Below are 25792 nucleotides of genomic sequence, written 5' to 3' on the forward strand. Positions count from 1 at the left end.
AGGGTATTTTAATTAACTTTGAACATGGGAACATTTATTTTTATTTAAGTGGCGTGAATTCTTATTTATTTGGGGATTTCTAATATCCCTATGGGGATTCCGTACGTAAATCGAATCCTCATAAGCATCATAGGAATCACCCCTTTTGGATTGGTTGACCGGGCCCACGTGATCCCAGGGACGCTTGCGAGAACCGCCCGAGTCCCTGGGTCCCATGGGCCTTTACGCAGGCCCAGGACCCGAAGGGCCTGAAGCTCTGGAGACACCAGGTACGTTCGGATTTCCTTTTCAGTTCAGAGGCGTATTCTTCTGGTACGCCTCCGAACTGCAAATTCAGGGCCAATAAATTTGCAGAATGGGTGTGTAATTGGCAAATTAACTTCAATATAGTGTGAGTTTGTACATTTTGGTAGGAAGAATAAGGAGACCACATCATTAGAAAATACATGTCTAAACTGGGTAGAGGAACAGAGGGATCTCGGGGTACAGATACACAAATTACTAAAAGTAGCGATTAGGTTAATGAGGCCATTTTTTAAAAAGAAAGAAAAGAAAGCACTGGGGGTTCATTCCTAGAGTTGAAAAGTAGAGAAGTTATGTTAAACTTTTATCGAACCTTGGTTAGACCACACTTGGAGTACTGTGAACTGTTCTGGTCTCCATATTATAAAAACAATATTGAGGCACTGGAGAAGGTGCGAATAAGATTTATTAGAATGATACCGGAACTGAGAGGTTATACCTATCAGGAAATATTGAATACGCTGGGGCTCTTTTCTCGAGTAAAGAGAAGACTGAGGGGTGAACTGATAGAGGTCTTTAAGATTATAAAAGGGCTTGATAGGGTCGACAGAGAAGATGTTTCCACTTGTGAGCGAGACCAGAACTAGGGGTCGTAAATATAAAATAGTCACTGACAAATTCAATAGGGAATTCAGGAGAAACTTCTTTACCCAAAAAGTGATTAGAATGTGGAATTCACTACTACAAAGAGTAGTTGAGGCTAATAGCATAGGTGCATTTAAGGGGAAGCTAGATAAGCACATGAGGGAGAACGAATAGAAGGATATGTTGATGGGGCTAGATAAAGAAGGGTGGGAAGAAGCTCGTGTGAAGCATAAACTCCAGCATGGACCTGTTGGGCCAAATGGCCTGTTTCTGTGCTGTAAATACTATATAATGCAATACTATATTTTTGGTTCTTCCTCTTCTAATCCTCTCCTCTGTATTTCAGGACAGGGTGAAGCAGTGTTGCAGAAGCCCTTCCACAAAAGGAAAGGACACCGACACCCTAGTACAAGAGAGAGACCAGTTTCACACAAGCGATGAGAGAGACCAATATGGCACATCCGAGGAAAGAGACCAATATGGCACATCCGAGGAGAGAGGCCAATATGGCACATACGAGGAGAGAGACCGATATGGCACATACGAGGAGAGAGAGTCCAGCCCGAATGAAGAGGATGAACCATACAGTAAATATGAGGAGCGGAGCGAGGAGCGCAGGCGGAGCGAGGAGCGCAGATGGAGCGAGGGACGCATACGGAGCAAGGAGCGCAGACCATGTGAGGAGTGCAGACCGTGCGAGCACCGCATACCTAGCGAGGCACGCATATGGAGCGAGGAGCGCAGACCGTGCGAGGAGTGCAGACTGTGCGAGCACCGCATACCGAGCGAGGCGCGTATACCTAGCGAGGTGCGCATACGGAGCGAGGAGTGCAGACTGTGCGAGCACCGCATACGGAGCGAGGAGTGCAGACTGTGCGAGCACCGCATACGGAGCGAGGAGTGCAGACCGTGCGAGCACCACATACGGAGCAAGGCGCGTATACCTAGCGAGCACCGCATACGGAGCGAGGAGCGCAGACCGTGCGAGGTGCACAGACCCTGCGAGGAACGCAGACCGGGCGAGGAGTACAAACGGAACGAGGAAGAAAAGTAAGAGCTCAAAGGCTGCTGCAAAAGTACTGGTGAATGATGAATTATCAGCTGTGATTGTAGTCATGTGCTCTTGTAGAACAATGGTTTGAGACCAATGCCTGATTCTGGAGCTACATCTTGATTTGCTCAACTGTGCTTACTCTGCTGGTCAAGCTGCTGTTGGGTGCAAAGCAGAGCTGTAGGACATGCTATATTGCCATTCCTACCATGCACCAATATAGCAGAGCTCCTTACAAGTCAATGGTTCTCTCCGCCAATGGGATGCATTCGTCCAACACCACCAGTTATGGGGGCAGCAAATTAATACTGATGAGGCCTCCTTGATGATGAATTTTAAAAGTGTGGTGGGGAGGGAGTAGAGTGGAGTCCTTTTTAATGGCCCAGTAATTCCGTTCCAAACGCGTGAGTACGGTCGGGGTACTCACGCGTCTGGCCGGAGGAAATGCCGGTTTTCAGCATGCACAGCGCATGCGGGGAAAACCGGCATTTCCTGTCCTCTGAACGAAGGGGTTCAGAGGCACAGCGCGTGCGACTGCACAGGCAGCGCGTGCGCAGTGAACTTCGTTGATTTCATTCATGGATTCAGTGAGGTTAAGTCCTTACAACTTACACATGAAAAAAGCATGTGTAAAGTTGCTCCAGAGGCTGCGGAGGAAGATATATTTTATCGTGGAGCTTCTGAAAGGCAATATTTTTGTTTGGGAAAGGGAGGAAAGTTATTTTAAGAAATGCTGAGGTAAGTTTTAACGTTTTTTTTTTTTTAACGTGTTTTCAGTATTGTAGGTAGAAGGAGCAATTGTGGCTGTGTGAATTGAATTTGCTGTGTTTATTAAATGTGAAAATGACTTCTAAAATGAATAATGTAACATTTCCAACATTTTAAAGAAAGAAACTTTTCATCAGTAATATATTCTTTTAAGTAATTATGTATGTATGTCCGTATATATTCCTTTACGTATATGTATGTATGTATATATTCCTTTACTTATGTGTATGAATGTATGTATTTAATTATGATTTTCCAATAAGTTACTTTCTCTGAAAGTCATAATTAAATACATACATTCATACACATAAGTAAAGGAATATATACATACATACATATACGCAAAGGAATATATACAGACATAATTACTTAAAAGAATATATTACTGATGAAAAGTTTATTTCTTAAAAATGTTGGAGTCATTTTCACATTTAATAAACACAGCAAATTCAATTCACATAGCCACAATTGCTCCTTCTATCTACAGTACTGAAAACCCGTTTTAAAAAACAAAAATAAACTTTAAAACTTACCTCAGCATTTCTTAAAATAACTTTCCTCCCTTTCCCAAACAAAAATATTGCCTTTCAGAAGCTCCACGATAAAATATATCTTCCTCCGCAGCCTCTGGAGCAACTGTACTCATGCTTTTTTCATGTGTAAGTTGTAAGGACTTAACCTCACTGAAAGCATGAATGAAACCGGCGAATTTTACTGCGCACGCGCTGCCTGTGCAGTCGCACGCGTTCTGCCTCTGAACCCCTTCGTTCAGAGGACAGGAAATGCTGGTTTTCCCCGCATGCGCTGTGCATGCTGAAAACCGGCATTTCCTCCGGCCAGACGCGTGAGTACCCCGACCGTACTCACGCGTTTGGAACGGAATTACTGGGCCAACATTTTACATGAAAAATGAAAAATTTAACAATTGCACGATTTGCCCCCTCGCATCTGCGACTGAGGGTCCAAGGAGGTGCATTGCGCAAGAGGTCATCGTCATACATATCCTCACACTGTTCCCTTTCGGGAACTGTATGAAGTGGTGGAAGGATTTCTGGCCACGTTAACGCTCCTTCTGTGACCATAACCATTTTCATACCAGCCATTAGGGTGCTTAATCCTATGGCGTGAGGGTTTTACGGGCTCCCACAACCCATCTGAGGGGGAGGGGCCACCCACACCCGCGGATGCAAGTATCCCGCTGGATGTCCACCCAGAATTTATAGTTGGAGCTCCGACTCCACTTGCCGGGACTGTCTGGAGCGGGGTTCGAAACCCTACTCCTTCTGGCCCAGCGGCGGGGATGCTTACTGCTACGCAAAAGGCCCACTCCGCGCAAAAGGTGACACCCATACGTTTCCTGCGCCTTTTCCCTCCCCGTGACTGGAGCCCTATGCTGCCACTTGAAAGACCAAGCTATCATCTGTCCTTTTTGCGGCGCCTTGGACTTCTCATTACCAATGATGAGCAGGCGCTGCGCCTCCACCTCGTTGAGGAGATTGCTGAGGTCATCATCAGTTCAATTGTGAGTTCTTTTAATGCCGTGAATTGTGCTCATTCCAGCCATTTCACGTTGCTAATCGGAGTGAGCCTTTGGCGTAGCGGTGGGATCCCCGCCGCTGGGCCAGACGGAATAGGGTTTTGAACCCCGCTCCAGACAGTCCCGGCAAGTGGAGTCGGAGCTCCGGCTCTAAATTCTGGGTTGACATCCAGTGGGATATTTGCGTCCGTAGGTGTGGGTGGCCCCCCCTCCTCGTATAGCTTGTGGGAGCCCGTAAAACCCTCCCGCCATAGGACTAACCACCCTAATGGCTGGTACAAAGATGGTTATGGTCACAGAAGAAGCGTTAATCACGGCCATAAATCCTTCCACCACTTCATACAGTTCCCCAAAGGGAACAGTGTGAAGACACGTATGACGACGACGTTGCTAAATAAATAAATGGAATGAAAAAAATTCTTTCAGGGCTTTTAAAAGTCTTTAAATTGCTTTAATTCTGTTTAAAACTACTTCAGATTCTTCAAAATAATGTAAACGTTTTTAAAAGTTTATAAAAGTTACCAAAAGCTTCATAAAAATACCAAAAACCTATTTAAAATGCTGCTCTGCATGTAAAAATGCTTAGCAGCTTGTGAGAAACATTGGGGGCGTGTCCTATTAAACTGAGACCTCAAGGGGCGTGTCTCAGTTGCACAGCGCGCTCCAGGCTTCGCGCTGGCTGCACTCCTGGGCGGCGTGACGTCAGACGCTGCCCGGGATTCTTCTCTTTCAAAAAGGAATTCCAGGCATCCCTGGAGGTGAACGGCAGGCGCGTCGGGTAAGTGCAGATCGGGGGCTTGCACGCGCAGCAAGCCCCCGATCCGAATTTCTGCCCCAATATATTTTGATGGGATTCCTGATAGCTTTAGTTGTCAAAAGCCCTTGGGCACTAAGTCAAAACAGACCCACAAGGTCTTGAATTTGAACCTGGTCTGTGCTAAGATAACAGTTTGGGTGCTACAGCTACCCCTGGACAAGGGAAGGAGAAAAGTCAAGTTCGGGTTCCAGTTCCTGGTTGGGATGTGTTTTACCCTGATGAGTAATGCTTCTTTGGACATTGGGTGAAGATGGAGATCAGGCTTGGCTGTAATGGGCTCCGTGTCCAAATGATCTACTGCCACTCTCTGCTCATTCATGAAGAATGGTCATTTGGGTGAGGCAATGGCCGGTTGCCAGAACCCATGGCGCCATTCCTTATCAAGGATCCGCATCCAGGCGAGCAGGGTAAAAAGTGGAGGAGTGGCGGGGAGGGGAAGCCGAATTCTGAGAGCTCCCCAAGCTTCCATTGCCTTCCAAGATGCGCTGCTCTCTGGAAAGGCAGGAATGAGTTTATTGAATTGCGAACTGCAGGACACAAAAAGGGTAAAAACTCTCCTGCAGCCCAGCTCTGTAAAGAGATGCTCATTAAATCTCTTATTGACCAATTTTGCTTTTATTTAGTTGTAGGCCGGTGTCGCCCTGCAAGCAACCTGCCGCCGTTACAGTTGCCCCCCACGCAAGGTCGCTGGAGCATAGCCGAGTATCAGTGTCCTCACAGCTGCAGAGGACCCCCGGCAATGAGCTGACACACTCCTTCCAGGACTCGAGATGCATCAGTTATGCCCTTTCAAGTGGTGAATTGGAATCGACGGATGATACAGATAGTTCCCAGTCCTCCTGCCCACTTACGGACGTTGATCCAACTCCCCATGGATTCTCGTTTCTGGAGGTAAGCAGAGGCGCCTACTCCTGTAAGAATCAGCCAAGGCTTGAAAACATATCTCTGCACATTCCTCTCAAGCACCAGTCCCCAGAGCAAAGCCCAAACAGGCAATAAAATCCTGGAATTGTGCTGTTTGCATACTGCATCCGGCAGTTGTGAGACATTTGAGAGCTGCCAAGGATGACGCCTTGCCAATTTTTATCTCTCTGTCTATATGTTGGGAAGCAGCCAACCTCTGCTAATGGAGCATCTGAGACATGAGTTTTAAGTGGCATGTGAGCTTACTAGCACATTGCACAGCTAATTGGATCTGCATGCGTAGTTGTACAGAAAAGTAATCTTTAAATTGGACGTACCGGAAGGAACTTGATTTTTAAAATTTAATTAGTTCCATTTTTCTCCCTTTCTCCCCTTACGACACTTACTCATGTTGATGGACAGCGTACTTTGCCCAATGGTGCATTTTTCATATGTGAGTGCAGAGAGCAAGTGCCAGCAGATTGTTACACCAGAGGGGCATGACGCCTCTTTTCAACCTGACTTATAGAAGTACAACAAGCACTTTGCAGCAGAAGTCACTGGATAGCAGGAACCCTGGCTGATTTCTTCCTTTTATTCCTCACTTGTAGTGCCCTGCTAACTGAACACGAATCTTCTGGTTTGGGTTGCTACCTCTGCTTCTAGGTGTTCCTGGAGGTGTCATCCCCTGACGCCCTACCTCCAACCCAGTCAAACACCCACTTGTCCCATCACAAATGTTTTGAAATCTAATAAACAAAAGTGTTCAAAGAAAATGGGGGAAAAAATCCACTTTTTTTTTCTAATGCCCCTGTGATATTTTTCTCCTGGATTGCTCGTACCGGTGTCCTGGAGATTAATCTTGAATTCCTGGCGATTCTAGGGTAATCCTGAAGGGTTGGCAACCCTTCTGGTCTGTGTAGCTCAGTCCTACACAGTGCATTTACTGAATAAGCCACAGCAGGAAGTGGCGACTTAAGCCGTCTTCTAAATCATTAGAAAGTGCTACAGTGACTGAGATGGTTCACAAAGGAGGCCAGACACTATCAGGAGCTGTAGTGGAAATGCAGAAAAAGTTGAATTTCAGTTAGGAGATGAGGCACAGGTAAATAAATCATTTTATTCATGAAATTGGAGACTGGCTGGTGCAGTAGGTTAGCATGTTGTCTTTTCAACTCTGGGACCTGGGTTCAAATCCAACAGGATGAAATTGCCTCCCAGAAAGCAAACTTTTTCCAGTATCCCGTCAAGAATTGTGAGAGTTGCTAGGTGACCCTTCCCAGATATAGAACCATAGAATGATACAGCACAGAAGGAGGCCATTCGGCCCATCATGCCTGTGCTGCTCTCTGAAAGAGCTATCCAGTTAGTCCCACCCCATAGCCCTGTCATTTTTTTCCCCTTCAAGCATTAATCCAATTCTTTTTAGAAAGTTACTATTGAATCTACTTCCACCGCCCTTTCAGGCAGTACATTCCAGAACACAACTCGCTGCATTAAAAAAATGTCCTCGTGTCGCTTCTGGTTCTTTTGCCAATCATCTTAAATCTGTGACCTCTGGTTACTGACCCTTCTGCCACTGGCTTTCTCCTTATTTACTTCAGCAAAACCATTCATGATTTTGAACACCTCTATGAAATCTTTTTTTTTATTCGTTTATGGGATGTGGGCGTCGCTGGCAAGGCCAGCATTTATTGCCCATCCCTAATTGCCCTGACGAAGGAGCAGCACTCCGAAAGCTTGTGATTTCAAATAAAACTGTTGGATTATAACCTGGTGTTGTGTGACTTCTTACATTTGCCCTTGAGAAGGTGGTGGTGAACCGCCTTCTTGAACCGCTGCAGTCCGTGTGGTGAAGGTACTCCCACAGTGCTGTTAGGGAGGGAGTTCCAGGATTTTGACCCAGCGACGATGAAGGATCGGCGATATACTTCTAAGTCAGGATGGTGCGTGACTTGGAGGGGAACTTGGAGGTGGTGGTGTTCCCATGAGCCTGCTGCCCTTGTCCTTCTAGGTGGAAGAGGTCGCAGGTTTGGGAGGTGCTGCCGAGTTCCTGCAGTGCATCTTGTAGATGGTACACACTGCAGCCACGGTATGCCGGTGTTGGAGGGAGTGACTGTTTAAGGTGGTGGATGGGGTGCCAATCAAGCGGGCTGCTTTGTCCTGGATGGTGTCAAGCTTTTTGAGTGTTGTTGGAGCTGCACTCATCTAGGCAAGTGGAGAGTATTCCATCACACTTCTTACTTGTGCCTTGTAGATGGTAGAAAGGCTTTGGGGAGTCAGGAAGTGAGACGCTCGCCACAAAATACCTAGCCTCTGACCTGCTCTTGCTGCCACTGTATTTATGTAGCTGGTCAATGGTGACCCGCCAGGATGTTGATAGTGGGGGATTCAGCGATGGTAATGCCATTGAATGTCAAGGGGAGGTAGTTAGACTCTTGCTTGTTGGAGATAGTCATTGCCTGGCACTTCTGTGGCGCGAATGTTACCGGCCACTTATCAGCCCAAGCCTGAACGTCGTCCAGGTCTTGTTGCATGTGGGCATGGACTGCTTCATTATCTGAGGAGTTGTGAATGGCGCTGAACACTGCAGCCATCAGCGAACATCCCCATTTCTGACCTTATGTTGGAGGGAAGGTCATTGATGAAGCAGCTGAAGATGGTTGGGCCTAGGACACTGCCCTGAGGAACTCCTGCAGCGATGTCCTGGGGCTGTCATGATTGACCTTCAATCACCACAACCATCTTCCTTTGTGTTAGGTATGACTCCAGCCAGTGGAGCGTTTTCCCCCCCGATTCCCATTGACTTCAGTTTTACTAGGGCTCCTTGATGCCACACTTGGTCAAATGCTGCCTTGATGTCAAGGGCAGTCACTCTCACCTCACCTCTGGAATTCAGCTCCTTTGTCCATGTTTGGACCAAGGCTGTAATGAGGTCGGGAGCCAAGTGGTCTTGGCGGAACCCAAACTGGGCATCAGTGAGCAGGTTATTGGTGAGTAAGTGCCGCTTGATAGCACTGTCGAGGACACCTTCCATCACTTTGCTGATGATTGAGAGTAGACTGATGGGGCGGTAATTAGCCGGGTTGAATTTGGCCTTTTTGTGGACAGGACATACCTGGGCAGTTTTCCACATTGTCGGATAGATGCTTGTGTTGTAGCTATACTGGAACAGCTTGGCTAGAGGCGTGGTTAGTTCTGGAGCACAAGTCATCAGCACTATAGTCGGGATGTTGTCGGGGCCCACAGCCTTTGTTGTATCCAGTGTGCTCAGCCGTTTCTTGATATCACGTGGAGTGAATCAAATTGGCTGAAGACTGGCTTCTGTGATGGTGGGGACCTCGGGAGTTGGCCGATATGAATCATCCACTCGGCACTTCTGGCTGAAGATGGTTGCAAACGCTTCAGCCTTGTCTTTTGCACTCACGTGCTGAGCTCCACCATCATTGAGGATGGGGATATTCATGGAGCCTCCTCCTCCCGTTAGTTTAATGGTCCACCACCATTCACGACTGGATGTGGCAGGACTGCAGAGCTTCGATCTGATCTGTTGATTGTGGGATCACTTAGCTCTGTCTATAGCATTCTGCTTCTGCTTTTTAGCATGCATGTAGTCCTGTGTTGCAGCTTCCCCAAGTTGGCACCTCGTTTTTAGGTACGCCTGGTGCTGCTCCTGGCATGCTCTTCTACACTCCTTATTGAACCAGGGTTGGTCTCCTGGCTTGATGGTAATGGTAGAGTGAGGGATATGCCGGGCCATGAGGTTACAGATTGTGGTGGAATACAATTCTGCTGCTGATGGCCCACAGCGCCTCATGGATGCCCAGTTTTGAGCTGCTAGATCTGTTCTGAATGTATCCCTCTTAACCTTCTCTGTTCTAAAGAGAACAACCCCAGCTTTTCCAGTCTCTCCATATAGCCTGAAGTCCCTCATCCCCGGTACCATTCAAGTAAATCTCTTCTGCACCCTCTCTAAGGCCTTGACATGCTTCCTAAAGTGTGCTGCCCAGAATTGAGCATAATATTCCAGTTGAGACCTAACCAGTGTTTTATAAAGGTTTAGCATAACTTCCTTGCTTTTGTACTCTATGGCTCTGTTAATAAAGCCAAGGATTCCATATGCTTTTTAACAGCCTTCTCAACTTGTCCTGCCTGGGAGTGCTTGATGTTGACATTTGGTGACAAAATTGATACTGTGTTCCATTCCCTAGCATTAACATCCTTCGCATTGATGAGCACAAACTATTTATTTTGGAAACAAGTTACACAAGATTGAGCTTGAGCCTTAACTGCTTTCTTTCCCAATTGCTCTCCCCCCCCCCCAGCCTGTAACCACACTGGACAGCGGTCCCCAGAAGAGCCGGATACAGCTTGGCAGGAAGACTTTACGCCGGGCACCAACAAAACACAGGAAGACAGGCATGGGAGACCCATCTGAATGCACAGACCAGGTGCCTGAAACATTTGAAGATTCCTGGATCTATAAGGATTCCACAGGTAAGACGGGATGGGACAGGAATGGGTGAGAAGCACCATTTTTTCCTAACTGAGAACAGCAATCACAGGAAGCAGACCTGGATTCTGTCTAGATTGATCAGCATGCAAACCAGCAGCATGTAACCCAAGAGTTGGTGAATTCACCCACTTTCACTCAAACTACTATCTGCCACTGTGATCTGGATTGGATATATACTTGAGAAGAAAAGGTTTGCAGGCACCAGCATGATGGGCCGAATGGCTTCCTGTGCTATATGATTCTATCTGCTGTATGCTCGTTTTATCTGTTGTGAACATTCATTAAGGATGATTGTGGTTGCTGGTGAGGCACCACAAACTCAGCAGCTCTTGCCACTGTGCCCTACAGTGGGAAGAAGTAGGTTTATCCCTCATTCTCTGTAGGATGAATCTCAGTTCTGCCATCATGGGAAGGAGCCCAGTGGATGCTGGCTGCATCCCCACAGGGAGGAAGAATGGCAACTCCAAACAGTCCAAGACTTCTGCTGTTTTTTTCCTCCGTGGCTCAGAAAATGTATTCACCGCATAGCTGAGTCATACAGACCAGTAAGGTCCCAGGTTCAATCCGAAGTCTCCGCTGTATTAGCTGATCTTCGCCCAGGCAGCAAGTGAGGTGCTCCAATTGACCTCCTAGTCTCTAGGTTAGCAAGGAAAAAGATCGGCCAGGATTCTTGATCTAAATCGCTTCACTGTGACCCTTGCCTGAAGTACGTGTGCGTGAACATTGGGCGAGGGCAGGATCAGGCTCAACTGTCATAGCCCTGTCGCCAAATAATTTGCTAATATGTCCACGCTCAGACATGAAAATTGGCATCTAAAGCACAGTGCTGGGGGAGAACCGGCAATAATCTGCAGGAGCCGAGGGGAGAAAAGAGAAAGACCAGCGTAAGACACCTGCCCGCTATCTCGGCCAGCAATTGTGATATGTGGAAATTAAAGAGGGGAAGAAAACAAGGGGCACTACTATGTTTCTGCCATTTTTAAGGCTAACATTACTGTTCCTCAACTCTTCCTTCATCAGAACCCAAACCAGTTGCTCCTGAAGAATTGATTAACGAGGCGTTTGCAATACCACAGTGTCAGAAAGTCGCAATGTTTCCTGGGATGGACCCCGCAGTACTAAAGGTAAAGCTCTCTGAAAAGTGGGCTTCTTATAGCTGGTCTAATATACCAAAGAGGACACTAATGTCCCCTCCACACTGTAATTCCTTACTGATTCAATAATCCAACCTCAAGGAGGCCATTCCAGCCTCAAGGTACTTTGAGATTACTTTCCACTGCGCGAGACCTGCATCGGTTAGGAGTTGGTGGCTCTAGTACCCTAATATAATTTCATCACTTAAAACATTGAGCTAAGACTCAAAGGGGGAAGGCACATGCATGAACAAATCTTGCACTTCATACAGCCCAATAATCAGGTGAAGAACACCTGTAACTGCACAGTGAGGAGTTTTACTCTTCATTCAGTCACTTACTAATGCTGTTCTTCATTCACTTTAGTAGTTTCAGGAACATTCAATAAAGTTAATACACTGGCTTCTGTAATGATGTAATTCTGTAAAGTTCTTGCTCCGCAGATGCACAGACCACTAAAATATTTCCTGAAAATGTATTTACTGAAGAGTGAACATAGGTGCCAGTTGTGGTTCAGTTGGTAGCATTCTTGCCTCCGAGTCAAGTCCCACTCCACAGACTTGAGCATATAATCTAAGATGGCACTTCAGTGCAGTAATGAGGGAGTGCAGCACTGTCAAAGGTAACAACTTTCAGATGAGACGTCAAATTGAAGCGCCATCTGTCCTCTCAAGTGAGCGTAACAGATCCCATGTCACACTTTGAAGAGGGGCAGGGGAGTTCTCCTAGTGTCCTTGCCAATATTTATATTTAACCAACACCTTAAACAGATGATCTGGTTCATTATCTCATTGCTTTTTGTGGGACCTTGCTGTGTGCAAATAAGCTACTGCATCTCCTGCATCACAATAGTGAGTACATTTCACAAAGTACTTCATTGGGCTGTAAAAATGAGGTCATAAAAGACGCTTTATAAATGCAAATTCTTTCTTCACAGCGGCTCAGTGGGTGCAAATAGTGTGTAGTGGAAGCACACAGAGAAGATGTTCGCACATTCAGTACCTGATTCTGAATTAGCTGCTGTCAGCTGGGGTGGTTAGAGGGGAACTACAGTTGGCATCAGTGCCCCTGTTCTGAGGAATGAGAATCAGCCAGGCATGCACGAGCATTCAGTGAGGACATGACTGGCAGTGATGTTTCTCCCTACCCCTGGGCAGCCACTTGATTGAGGTATGGTAACCAGAGGGCACCCAGTACCCATGGCCACGTCCCCGTAGGACTCGGCAAGTTCAGGAGAATTGGGGGGGGGGGAAATATTATTATATCCATTTGTTTCTTTGTCATTTTCTCTTTTAGCATTTTCCTGAGGCATACCCAGTCCCAAGAACACTAATACTGTAGTATGTCTGGAAAAAATGCTAGAATTATAATAGATACACTGCCTTCTACTCTACACCACACTATCTCAGAATGTGTTTTCAGTACGGTGTTTGATGTGATTTCTGTAATGAAGCAGGAACTATGCTGTACCAGAGATGTTGATGGTATTTGGGGAAACCAAGTGGTTGTAGAAACATGCTCTGTGATCCTGTACAGATTATGGGGGCACCTTGTGGTAAATGATGGAAATGCAGATGAGTTACAAACTTTTTTTTTACAAAGTTTTCTTCTACAGCGTGGGCTTGGGAATACAATACCCTGACTGCACCTGTGCCAAAGGGGACATACAGCCAACCTGCTCCTAGGTTTCTGCCAAAGCCAATTTGTAACCATCTGTTAAACAGCAGATCAGGCAGCATCTGTGGAGAGAAGTGACTTGAAACGTTAACTTGTCACTTCTCTCCACAGATGCTGCCTGACCTGCTGAGTATTTCCAGCAATTTCTACTTTTATTATCAAATACAAGGATCCATCTCAAAGTTCTTTTGACCATGTCAGATAAAATGATTCCAACCTTGTGTCGATCATTGGTAATGTCACATTTGACATAATGTGTGTAATTTTGGGCACCCTACTCTTCAAAAGGACATGGCCACATTCAGCAGAACTCAGAGAAGCTTATGGAGAAATTAGCCAAGACTTTGGGCTCTAAGTTAGAGAGACTGGGAACAAAAGTTTGAGAGGAAAAAGTATCCAGTTTTTTAAATGTGGAGAAGAATGGCTAAGGTTTTTCAATTTGAACTGTGAGTCTAAAACTAAAGGAGACAAGTATAACATTAACAAGTCTCGTGCAAGACTTGAGATTAGAAGATTTTTTTTAAACTTGTGGATGTGTCGAATAAACTCCTAGATGGAGCAATTAATGCTGTGTCAATTAACACCTTTAAAAGGAACTGGATGAATACCTGGATAGAAACAGGATTTAAGGTTACAAGGATAAGGACTGATGGAGATAATCAAATGCTGTTTGGAACGCAGCGACTCCTGAGCTGCTGGGATCATGGAAATCTCAATGGGAACTGGTCTAGGATATATAATATGGAATGTGAGGTTAGACAGATACTCAAGAGTTTTATTTGATTTATTTTTGTTGGGACAGGGAGAATGTTTGCAGAACCATTCCTCAGGAGATTACAGTAGAGTACATGACAGATCAGCTTAGACACAGTCCTGATGGGTTAAACCACCTTTTCTCATTGAATGATTTTTTTTCTACCTTCTGTTTAGGAAGAGCTGGATGTAGTTTGTGCACAAACACTTCAATTAATTGTACCCAATGTCAGCATGACTGCCGAGTTACTCTAGTTTTGTTTCTATCTCTTTTTCCTAGGCCTGCATAGAGAGAAACAAACAAAGGAAAGAAGCTGCACATAGATTGAGTGATCAGAGTCACAGGCCTCCTGCCCAGCAAGGGTTCGGTCTGCGGCCAGCTAAAGCTGCCAAAGAGGAAGTGTAAGCAGAGATTTTTCAGTGTGTTCAAACTGTGTTTCCAGTGCAGATTTTGAGTGTTTAAAGCCCCTCTGCGCTCTCACTAGTTTCCTGAGCCAAGCAACTGAGAAACCTGGCAGGAGATTTTGCTCCCAGCATCTGTCTTGAGCCTTCTTCCAGGAGGCACATGTCATCACCGAGGGGCTGACTCGCGCGCCTGCCTTCTCTCCGTTACAAATAATGTCTCTTATTGTCCTGTGATCCAGCGATGAGTGCGTTCAAAGCTGTTGCATACAGTCTGGCTTTGGACAGTTTCGGGGGGTTCACATTATGACACAAAGTCAATCCCATGAGTGTGTTACAACTTCGTATTGCACTTCCAGCCATCTTTTACTCTCTAATGTACATGATTATGATGAGACTTTGGCATTTCTATTCCTCCCTTTAGGTCAAAAGAATTGCCTCCTTCATGGTTAAAGGAACTGAAGTTAAAAAGATTGAGTCTGCAACAGCCTAATTGTCCGGATTGGGTAAGACCTCATGAGCTACTGTGAACCTGTCACTCCATGCATTAGTCCAAGTTCAATCCCCCTGTATAGTGCTACACAGTTAAGTGCAATTTGAAGGTTGGTTGAGAATGCTGTGATCTCAGAAATAAGGCTAGTGATTATTCATCGCGTAACATCCAGCTTCTTCTGGGCAAATTCAGAAGCGAAAGAGCAGCAATACTATAGTCTGGATGGAGAGCTAGTAGGAGCAGCTCGTACTGTAGTGGGATTCAGGAGGGAGAGAGCAACAATAGCCATTTGAAGGTCTGGTGGAGTTGTACTGGCTGCTTGCTTGCAGAGATAGAATAAGAGGGCCAACCTGTTACTCAGTCCTAATTGGACCGAGCTTTCAATGAGCATGAATTTCCTTGTTATACCAATGGCTGTCACCTAATTTTTACCATATTTTGCCATGACAAATCACCAGTCCTAGTCGTATATGGAGTCAAATTGGATTGTGCTATAGGGAGTGGAAGAAAGAATTGTTAATGGAGTGGATTCAGGATTTGAAAAAAAAACTCAACCAAGTGAACGCTTGAGCATCCCTCATTGTTGATCTTCATAATGGTGAGGGTCAGTGACGGCCGGGGCAAGTGTGCAGCATCCCTGAACTACTTCATGCAGAAAGTGCCACAATTTTGTACAATAAGTCTTGGAGGCAGAGATGCACTCAGAAAGGAATTAGTGTGGGAAATGAAAATTTCCACAGTAGTGTAGTACTGAGTACTCTTGAGACTGGTTAAAGAATATTGTTGGGACAGTTTAATGGCCTGAAATGTATGTCAAGACTAGAATCGGATCCCAGGTTCCCCAGTGTGAGGATCAATTGTTTCTGCCATCAGACCCTGACTCTCAAATGGGAATTGACATGAATCAGTCATTCATGAAAGAAAGACTTATGAAATAATACTGAGCGGCCTACTGGTGGCGCTGTCCAGTGAGAGTATAAATACTCGGGCACGGGCCCAGCTTGCGCAGGACATTCTTAACAGGAACTAGTGAAGGACACAACTAGACCTCCATGTTGTAAAACAGTTGATTAAAGCTTTGTTTAACACTTAGACCAAGTGCCTAGTAGTTTTCTTATGTCAGGAATCTTCCATCTAACTGGAGAGCCATTTAGGATGTGCACAAGTGACCAATCAGGCAACAAATGTTGGTGTCTATGTATGTTGTTGGACAGAAAATTGGGCTGGAGTGCTCAGCTGAGTGATGCATGAGTGAGCTGTGCCCGTTGAGTGACTAAGGAGAGGCGTATGTGTATATTTGTTAAAAAGGTGCACCTGCGAATCGTGGAATGGGGAGAATGGGTCCCGTTTGAGTAAGTCTTCTTTCCAATACTGAAACGTTTGGTTTATTTTATTTTACAGAACAAAGAATGAATAAGACCCAAGAGGAAAATGAGTCTGATACAAGCCTTAACTCTCCACCAACTTTAAAAAGAAAGAAAAAAGAAAAAAAAAACATGCTGCTGCTGTCGCGTCCTGCCTCGCTACCTGCATGGTGCCTTCCCATAGTACTTTGTGAATAGGCTGCTTAAACTTCATACATGAATCAGAATAGTGCTCTATTTTGTCAGATACTAGGGTTCATTGCCTGAAACCCTAAGAAATGTCACTTTAAAACAAATAATAAATTTTAAAAAAAACACAATTTAATGGCTGTGATTGAGCTGGGTGTTCTCCACAGTGCTTCAGTTAAGAGAGGGGGCAGTATTTGTGGAAGATGGGGATTGGAGAGCCTGTGACCCAGGACGTTCTGGTGTATATGGCCACTGTGGCCTGCTGGAACTACAACTGTTCACCAGGAAATTCTTGAATAGTGTTCCAACGCAGAGAGCAGATGAGCCGAACTTACTGGAATGGAATTCACCACCCACCTGACTCGGACTACCCTACATTGTTCATTCTGTTCCAGAACTGCTAACGCTTCGGTGCTAGTGGTAATAAAACAAAAAGAGACGACTCTAAAAATCAATTCCTTACTTAAACTTGTTTGCATCATCTTTCTGGGTGATCCTGTTTCACGATAATATCATGGTGACCTCCATATAATGTACATTTTAATATAATTTGTGCCCATTGGGTGCCCTGTATGTCGCATTGTATGTGTGTATCAGGAGAGTAAGTATTAAACCAACGATCGATCACCTTCCCCATGCCCCTCCGTGCACTTGGAATTGATTTGTAGAATCCTTGCTTCATTCACTCCTCTTGAACTCTTGTTAAGAAGAACTAGACAGTGTGTGTGTTTTCTGATTTTATAAAAATGTAAACAAAAGAACAAAGTGTTTACCACCATGACAGGAATGCGAGCATAACTGACTGGTTATGATTGACTAGATGTAGAACAATTTTTACAAAATACTTGTATCATTGGCAAAAACCTTTTTTTTTTTTGACACTGATTTTCACAAGGAGCACTCACCTGTGTTTATGAATTATTGAAATATCTGCCAACCTGCCAGGTAGGCCGAATGTCTCGTTGAAAGATTGTGCTTCTGTTCAATATAATAGAGAAATACTACTTATTTTTATTTTTTCCCTTCAGATGCAGAGAGAAAAGCAATAACCTGTTAAAACTTAGCAACTGTCTGCACAAAGGGGTGTAAATATTTGTACTTTTTGGGGGGGGGGGGGGTTTGCCTTTTGTAAACAAGTTGTAAATCTGGCTCCATACCTGAGAGTGTGGCTGACTGAAGCTCAACCCCTCCCCCTCACTTCCCCCAGTAGGCAGTGAATACCTCCAAGACATTAGGACAATATCAGAACAACAGAGATACCAGGTAACCAGTCAAGAGCTCCACCATTCAGTGGGCTGAAATACCAGACAGCAGGCCAACCTCCTCCCCAGGTGTCAATATTGGCAGAAGCTGGGTAGCAAGTCACCTGTCTGCCCTCTCCCTTCAGGCAGTGTTGCGCAATGGGTGAATCTATAGAAAGGATAAAAAATGTAAAATCCAGGATTAAAATTAGAGATAATATAAGAATAATTAGCGGTGCAGCACTACAGTCAGTCAGTCAGTCAGCATATCCTTTATTACAGACCTAGGGACAATGGCTCCATAACATTACAATATTTCCATAGCAAGCAAAGAACAAAGGAACTGAACATGTCACTAGTGCATCTTGCCTGTGCTTTCTTCCTCCACTGCCTTTTCCTCTCCCCTCTCTTCCACCCAATTCAAGTGGGGTTGCAACATGACACTGTATATATTGGATATTACACTGTTAATATACATACTTAATAGGTATGAGGGATTCCCCTTTGTCCATTTGATACGTGGATATTGCAAAGAGATTGCTACCACACACAATTAATGAATTGTCGAGGAGAAGGAAGGTTGTGATGTTGTTGATCCAATGTAAAAGGGGTACTGAACTGCTAGGATATGCTTCCAGTTATCCAGTACCTTAACTGGGGTAAGCCTCCAGTCAACCCACGCCCCCCCCCCCCACCTTATCTGGTTGTGAGCTGCCATAGATTTTGTGCCATGTGTTTACATTACCACTATTCTGCAAAGATCATAACTATGGTTGCGATCTGGGTTTTGTTTCTCAAAGTTCAGAGTATGCACTGAAATGAGACTGAACTCCTAAGAGGAAGTCTGGATGTTGTATATTTTTTTATGGTGAAACATTCAGAATAAAGCTTTACAGAGTGTGAAATTCCTGTGACTTTGGCCAATGTATGTGCTTGACCTTCCACACTGAGATTATGTTAAGTGCCTGCCCTTAGACACACCTTACTCGAGTTTTTAAGATTGGTTTCTGGTTATTTGACCATTCAATCTTTAGCCCTTTAGAAGCTGACATCTAGCTAATGAAGAATGCTAACATGGTAAACATATCTTGTCTACAGCAACCTGACTAGATATAAAACCACTGTAATTCTATCTTTGCCACCTGACAGCAGCCCTGGTTGCCTTTTGGCTAGAATGGAGCTTTTTTTTAAAACTTGATATTGCCTCATTGCTATATACAGAGCATAACCAAAATATCCCACTGAATCATGGGGAACCTTCATTTTAAAATGTTGCCGTAATGGTCCCGTGATCCATTGTGCTAGCTGGGCATGCTCAGATTACTTACCATTTAAATTGTCATGTTTCCTATTTTGTTCCTTTACTGAGTGATGTGAAATACGACACAAACTCACCAGCACAGAACACTGCATAGTGAATGTCTTGGGTTTTGTGTGTGTGTTGTGTTTTTTTTCCCCCTTTTAAAGACCAGGTATCGGCCATCTTGCCATCTTCTTCATACCCAGTGATGTGTAATTGTGGGGAAGAATTTCCTGCACAGTTTTGATGTCTACCAGATCAGGAGGTAATTAAGTTCCTCTGTAAAGTTGGCATCTGGGTGGTTAGTCACTTGTGTTGCACAACAGCTTCTCGCAATCTTTATTCTGAATGTAAGTTTGAGAATTATAACAAAGTATGTGGTATTTTATATTTTAAAAGAACGATGATGAATGTGATATCTGTAATCACTAAATTTTCTTTTTTTTATGTATTTTAGTTTTACAATCTGATCAAAGTCTATTCATTGTGTATTATTGAGTCCTTTGTTATGTTTAATTGATAATGAGGTGTGGAATTCCTGTCCTCCCACCAGCAAAACTTTTTCTCTTTCAACCCATTCCGCTCTTCAGTGTTAGCTGCTGCACTGAGAGTAAAACGAAGCCTTTTAATTCAATCCCTTGGTGCATCACATTCCACTTTGGAACAGTGATGTACAAAATTGGTCTAAAGTAGACACCACCACAAATGGCCAATTTTCAGTGACATCTCAAAGGACTAGCTAATGTATTGCTCCTCATTTATCTGCATGTCTGAAGGTGTACATGTGTCAGCTTACCTACGTGTGATTAGCTTGATTCTTTACAACAGTGGAATCAAACATCAGGTAGAATTCTTGTTCCTCTGTGCTTAGTCCCTTCTAGTATTGGCTGAGCAGAGCAGCTGTGTCCAGTTAGGGTTTTCAGCATATAGTCCTGAATCTTTGTCCTTTTCTTGGGTCTCTCCTGACCAATATAGTAGGCAGATAGTGTGCTCCCAGACTTCAACCAATGCTGTTCTCACATTGGCCGCTAGAAGGTGTATGTAACTCTGGGGCGACTGATTAATTTTTTCACCTCCCTATAGGGAGTTTTAAGGATTCAATTTGTACTATCACTTTTTGTAAATAAGTACATTGGAAGCTCCCAATGGGGGTCTGCCACCTTATGTCTCCCTTGAAGATCTTTATCATTGCTTTTACTGAAGGAAGTGCCCCATTAAACATCACCAAAGACACAGTATGGCATTAGTATAACGACCACCTTCTCTGCAAATACCATTAATCAACTTGTCTAAGCCTGGTAACTTCTAGCAATGGGATAGTGCACTTGTCAGTAGATACCCAAATCATGTTTTACATTATGTGAAGGGGGTGATTATTCATCATTCTTTGAGAGAAGATATAATTCAGTCCTTTTTTTAACATCATCCCATGTAGATCACTTAATAGAAAAATTGAGTTGAGTAGTTTGGTGATGGAAAGAATCAATTCAACAGTATCTGCCTCAGAAACTTCAAAAATACTTGGTGATGACTGTCACCATCACCTGTTCAGGGCCATTGCTCCAGAAGAACACTTTACACCGTATGCTTTCAGGTCAAATATGGGTAGGGATCTGTGCAGTGTTAAGGTAAAGACACTTGGGGGTCATTTTCACCTTCACCGAAGGATGGTAAATTGGTGGAGAAAATCACCCCCTCAGTGAAATCAATTGAAATGAAAATCGGGCGGGTACTAGAACAGGCGGGCAATCCACTGCACCAGTTTACCGCCCAAGCAGTAAAGGTAGAAATTCTCCCTTGGCCTTTTGATCTGAAGATTTGAGTTTGGAGATAGTGAAACCAGGGAACTCAGAAACTCTCTGAAAACAAGAACATAAGATGTTGAGGACAAGGAAAGGCCATTCACCATCAAGCTCATCCTTTTCATATTTCAATTCGTCCATCCTAGCCTCCAGTGCAGCTTGAATTCTCCCCATGTCTTTGATTCAGCTGAGGAACAAAGTGAAAATAGGGCATACCTTCATCTCATTGATAAATATTGCCAGTTCTTTGCAAAGTTAGGTTTAAACATTTTTAAAATGATCTCCACACACAAAAAAGCACACACGCACAAAGTTTATGAAGCTAATCTTTCATGATGGATACTATAGCTCAGTTCCCTAAGAGCCAAATGAAAGGTACAGGATAATGCAACATCTCTCCTGGGATTGGTTAGAGACTGGTCATGAATGAAATGTTGGCTCAATGCTTGATTTTAAATAGAGTTGTAAATTGTTTGATTTTATAGCTGGTTGATAAGCACTTCTTAATGGACAAAGGGTTTCAGTTTACCGACACTTTTACGAGTCACTTATTGATGAAAGAAACTTTGTGTTTCCTCCTGTCGTTTTTGGACATGGCGGCAGTTAAAACTAAAGTTGTGGTGCATTTGTATTTCTCTGAATGAGGATGACTCCACTTCAGCAGAAGAAATAAGCGCATACGAACAACAGGAAATTAAACTAATCTCACACAGTGGTAGAAAACCCCTCTGTCCACTCTCTAAATGTCTTGCAGGGATCTCTCCAGCCCCACAACAGTCTCGTTCATTTCTAATGAAATCTGTCACCTTTTTGGGACGGTGAGAATACCCACATCAACCACAGTTGGGGGAGTAATTTTCTATACTTTTATCCCAAAATTCAACCAAGGTAAATGTAAACATTCTGAGGCTCTACAGCATTTAGTCAGCACAGATGTGATGCCGAGGCATCTACTGCAAGATTTTAACTACCTGCATTCGTTCTTCTGGATATAGGGCAGGTAGAAAGGGTTTTACATCTGGAAGATTTTACCAATGTACTAAATGGTTATTGGTATCATTTTATTTTTGATTGTCAGCATAACATTTTGTGGAATCAAAGGTAAAGAGGGGAGAAGAAAAAGCACTGTATCTGAACAGAATAATAAAGCCCGAATGTACAACCACAAGCTAGCCATCAGTAAATCAAACTAGTGAGCAACATGGCAAACCTGTTCAGGACCAAACGTAATGGAGTGTGTGGAAGGTAATGGTAAGAGTTGCTCTTAATGGAGTCCAGAATCTTCAGCATTGGGTAGTATCACTATCCATCTAAAAACTCCTAACCAGCAGTATGCCAAAAAATAATTAAACAAACTTGTAAATTGGGGGAAAGCAGGAGATAAGAAAGGAATCTTAAATCTTTGTATAGGAGTAAGGGATTGAACTTTCACCTTCCAGCAGGAAGATTTAAAGCAAAATGATATCACCAGTACTGTGCTTCCAGTCTATTGTACAGTTGTCTGGGTAAGATGTCCATTGAGGAAGAGAGATGTCCTTTATACTATTTGTTCAGTTTAACTACTTTAGATTATAAGCAGATACCTAAAAGTAAATTGAGGTAATGGAGGTGTGAGTTGAGAAATATCGTTTTGGTTGAATGATTTCTCCCCTCCCGATCCTGAAAGGTATTCTGTCCTTATTGGGGTATGGTTACACAGATACTGTTGCCTTTTGGTATCATGCATGAGCATTGATAGTCAGACTGTTCCTCCTTGGGACCATTACAGCGAAGCTCAAAACTGTCTTCCTCTGATTCCATACATGGGCACTTCGAGCAAGGGTCGCTGGATAGCTATTCGAAATGGGAACTCTGGCATTTCCCTCCCTGGCACTGGGGCCTAACACCAACATGCCTGATATTAGCTAAATCAGTACAGTCCAGAAATCAAACTTATGACTTTCCTGATCTGTGTGGCTCAGCTAATCACTGGATAAAGTCACTAGGCTATGGGAGAGGCCCAGAAATCTCATTTATATGATTTGGTATGGATAACTTATCGGGAGCTATTTGAATGAAAACGGATGGATTGATCTAGTTTGGGTTTTATTGTACTTCCGAATGAAAAATGGGCAGTGCAATAAAAAAATAACAAACTGTAAAAGAATTTGAGTGTGAAGTAAGTGTAACACTATGTGCCAAGTCATTGTAAGTAAGTGGTGCATAAATGTTTTGAGTCTGATAACACATCAGTGTCCTTACGCTTCTGCACATTAGGGACGGGAGGGATGCATCTCAATTTGGAATGCCATCATTCAGCACTCCTCAACTGAAGAGAGTATTAAATGTTTCCATCCTGCCATTTGAATTCCAAATCATTTGGATTTCAAAACTACCTTAAGATTTATTCCAGGTTCATTTTGTGTCAAGTTGGAGGAGGGGTGGTGGGGACTGGGTGGGAAGAGAATGCTGTTTTCTAATCAGATCCAAACAGTTCATCAGCTGCCTCACTAATTTCAACTTCTGTCTTTAGATAGGGCCTGCTCAATTTTAAAACACTGTAGTTTTCTGAATGCCCAGAAGCTGCATTAATCAATCACTTTAATATTGTAAATGTGCATTTAGAGAGGGAAATAGCACAGCAGGTATTAACCACCTTAATATTTGTGTTGTACCAAAGTATAACATTTGGAGGAAGTGGTACAAAAACTTTGGCTCCTCCAATTCTGACTGTCCCCATAAGGGGAAAAATCATGTGTGTTAATTATAAGAGATAGTTAATGTCTTCTGAAAATTGGATCGAACACAACATCTGACATCAGATTGTCCATGTTCAGAATCAATCCAATTTAGAGTCTTCAAAAACTAGAGAATAACATTTCCCCTTAATCCATTTGAATATGTGCCAATATGGGAGGTTTAATGATTCAAATTTTTGAATGTTTTCAAGATTAAAGTAATTTGGTGACAAAATCCTCAGCCCAAAATGTTCTATTTTTCCAACCTTTTAAATATACAAATCTTGAGAAAGCAAGGTCATAACTCAGATTATGCGGGATTATGTGCTTGGATTTTGGTAGTTAATTTAACAATAAATTAACAAGTTTCAATATTGGATATTGGGGGTGGAATAAACAGTCAACTGTATGTTGCTGACCCTGTAGATTTACCCAGAAGCTCATTTGGAATAACTGCATCATGTTGACGTGATGGAGCTGATTCCACTTTAGATATTTTCTCAGCAGACAAGTTGAGACAACGGCAATAGAAAAAGTTCTATTGATTTTCTCTTGACCGCTTTACTGAGGTCTGGGTTCAAAATCACTCCTGGTGCACAGGGTGACAGTTATCTGACTTGGTGCCTATTTGAGGGACTTTGATGAAATGTATTCAGAAAGCCTTGATCCCACTTCCAGCAGAATTAAATCCACAGCACAAAACTTATTTACAATGCTGAACGAGTAATTATTTGATCTAATGTTGTACAAAAAGACCCAATTTGAGTTTTAGTCACAGTTGTATGCTGTAATTGAAAGCTACTGCTCTCCCTACCCCACGTGAGAAAGAGCTTGTTTGGTTTGTACATGGAACACGGCTACAGCCTTGTGTTCAAGGATGTGGTTTAAATGATTGTTTCTCTTTTCCTGTTGCTTGTTCCAGACAGCCTTACCAAGCTCTGTAAATACAGATCACAGTAAGATTAATATATTGTGGTATTAAATTTTTTGTACAACATAGTTTCATAAGTAATAAAAAAAAACTTTATTCTGAGCCCCTGCCTGTTGTGTCTTTGAGAAAACATATCTGTTCCTTTTAACGTAAACACAAGAAATCATGGAGCACTAATGGCTAACTGGTTAAGGCAGTAAACAGCTCCTGATCATGATCCAATGTCTCCTGCTGTAACAATGCATGAGTGATCATTAGGTTAGAGTAGAATTGGCCTCTATCGTGATCACAAGATAATTTCAGATGAGGATGGCCATTTGGCCCATCTTAATTCATCCATTGACAGTGACCCTAAAGGCCCTGCATTTCAGCATCCAATTGTTTCTTAAATGCTTCCAGGGTTTTTGCCTCCATTACCGATTATTGCTCTGCATTGATTGGACATGTTGACCATCGAGTCTACTAAGACTCCTAGGGCTTTTTCAACTCCATCTTTAGCTATTACACCATTTGTGGAGTGTGTGTGTTGCCCATTTTTCTTTCCTATGAGCTATACATTTTTCTGTATTAAATGTAATTGCCATTGTTCTACTCAATTACATATTTGGTCCAACTCATACCATAATTTCTGAGCTGCCTCCAAATCCACTGCCCCTCCTACTTTCCTATTTGCCTATTTTCTCCCATATCCTAACTCGCGCCAAGTCCCGTTCCCCCGTCACCCCCGTGCTCGCTGACCTACATTGGCTCCTAACCTGGCAACGCCTCAATTTAAAAATGTTCATCCTTGTTTTCAAATCCTACGATGGCCTCACCCCTCCCTTTCTCTGTAGCCTCCTACAACCCTCCGAGATCTCTGCGTTCCTCTAATTCTGACCTCTTGCGCATCCTTGATTTTCATCATTCCACCACTGGTGGCTGTGCCTTCAGCTGCCTATGTCCTAAGCTCTGGAATTCCCACCCTAAACCTCTCTACCTCTCTCACCTTTTAAGACACTCCTTAAAATCTACTTCTTTAACCAATCTTTTGGTCACCTGTTCTAATGTCTCCATATGTGGCTCGGTGTCAAATTTTGTTTACACTCTTGTCAAGCGCCTTGGGACTTTTTACTATGTTAAAAAGGTGCTATATAAATGCAAGTTATCCTTAGTTGGATATCCTTTGCAAATTTGACCAATTTGCATTGAGTTTCTAAGTCCAAGTTGTTGGTGTACATTAGAATTAGTAGTGGTTCCAACACTGATTCCTGTGGCACTCCATTCAGTACCTCTTCCCCACACCCCAACATAACTCCTCTAACAAGTACCTG

The 25792-nt window shown here is 43.6% G+C and overlaps 1 protein-coding gene across 1 annotated transcript in view; it reads left to right on the forward strand.

Moving 5' to 3' along the window:
• The window catches only part of LOC147104268 (uncharacterized), a 237957-nt gene extending 213373 nt beyond the window's left edge, over window positions 1-24584 (forward strand). The window contains exons 6-12 of the mRNA XM_085961452.1: window positions 1235-1938; window positions 5685-5952; window positions 10290-10461; window positions 11501-11604; window positions 14324-14445; window positions 14870-14951; window positions 16340-24584. Of these exons, the coding sequence (XP_085817578.1) occupies window positions 1235-1938; window positions 5685-5952; window positions 10290-10461; window positions 11501-11604; window positions 14324-14445; window positions 14870-14951; window positions 16340-16351 (1464 nt within the window). The 3' untranslated portion in view covers window positions 16352-24584. The remainder of the gene's footprint in view (window positions 1-1234; window positions 1939-5684; window positions 5953-10289; window positions 10462-11500; window positions 11605-14323; window positions 14446-14869; window positions 14952-16339) is intronic.
• The last annotated feature ends 1208 nt before the right edge of the window (window positions 24585-25792 follow it).

Source organism: Somniosus microcephalus, chromosome 19 (genome assembly GCF_052327205.1).
Source record: "Somniosus microcephalus isolate GS21.2 chromosome 19, FLI_Smic_1.0, whole genome shotgun sequence".
Classification (NCBI taxonomy): domain Eukaryota; kingdom Metazoa; phylum Chordata; class Chondrichthyes; order Squaliformes; family Somniosidae; genus Somniosus; species Somniosus microcephalus.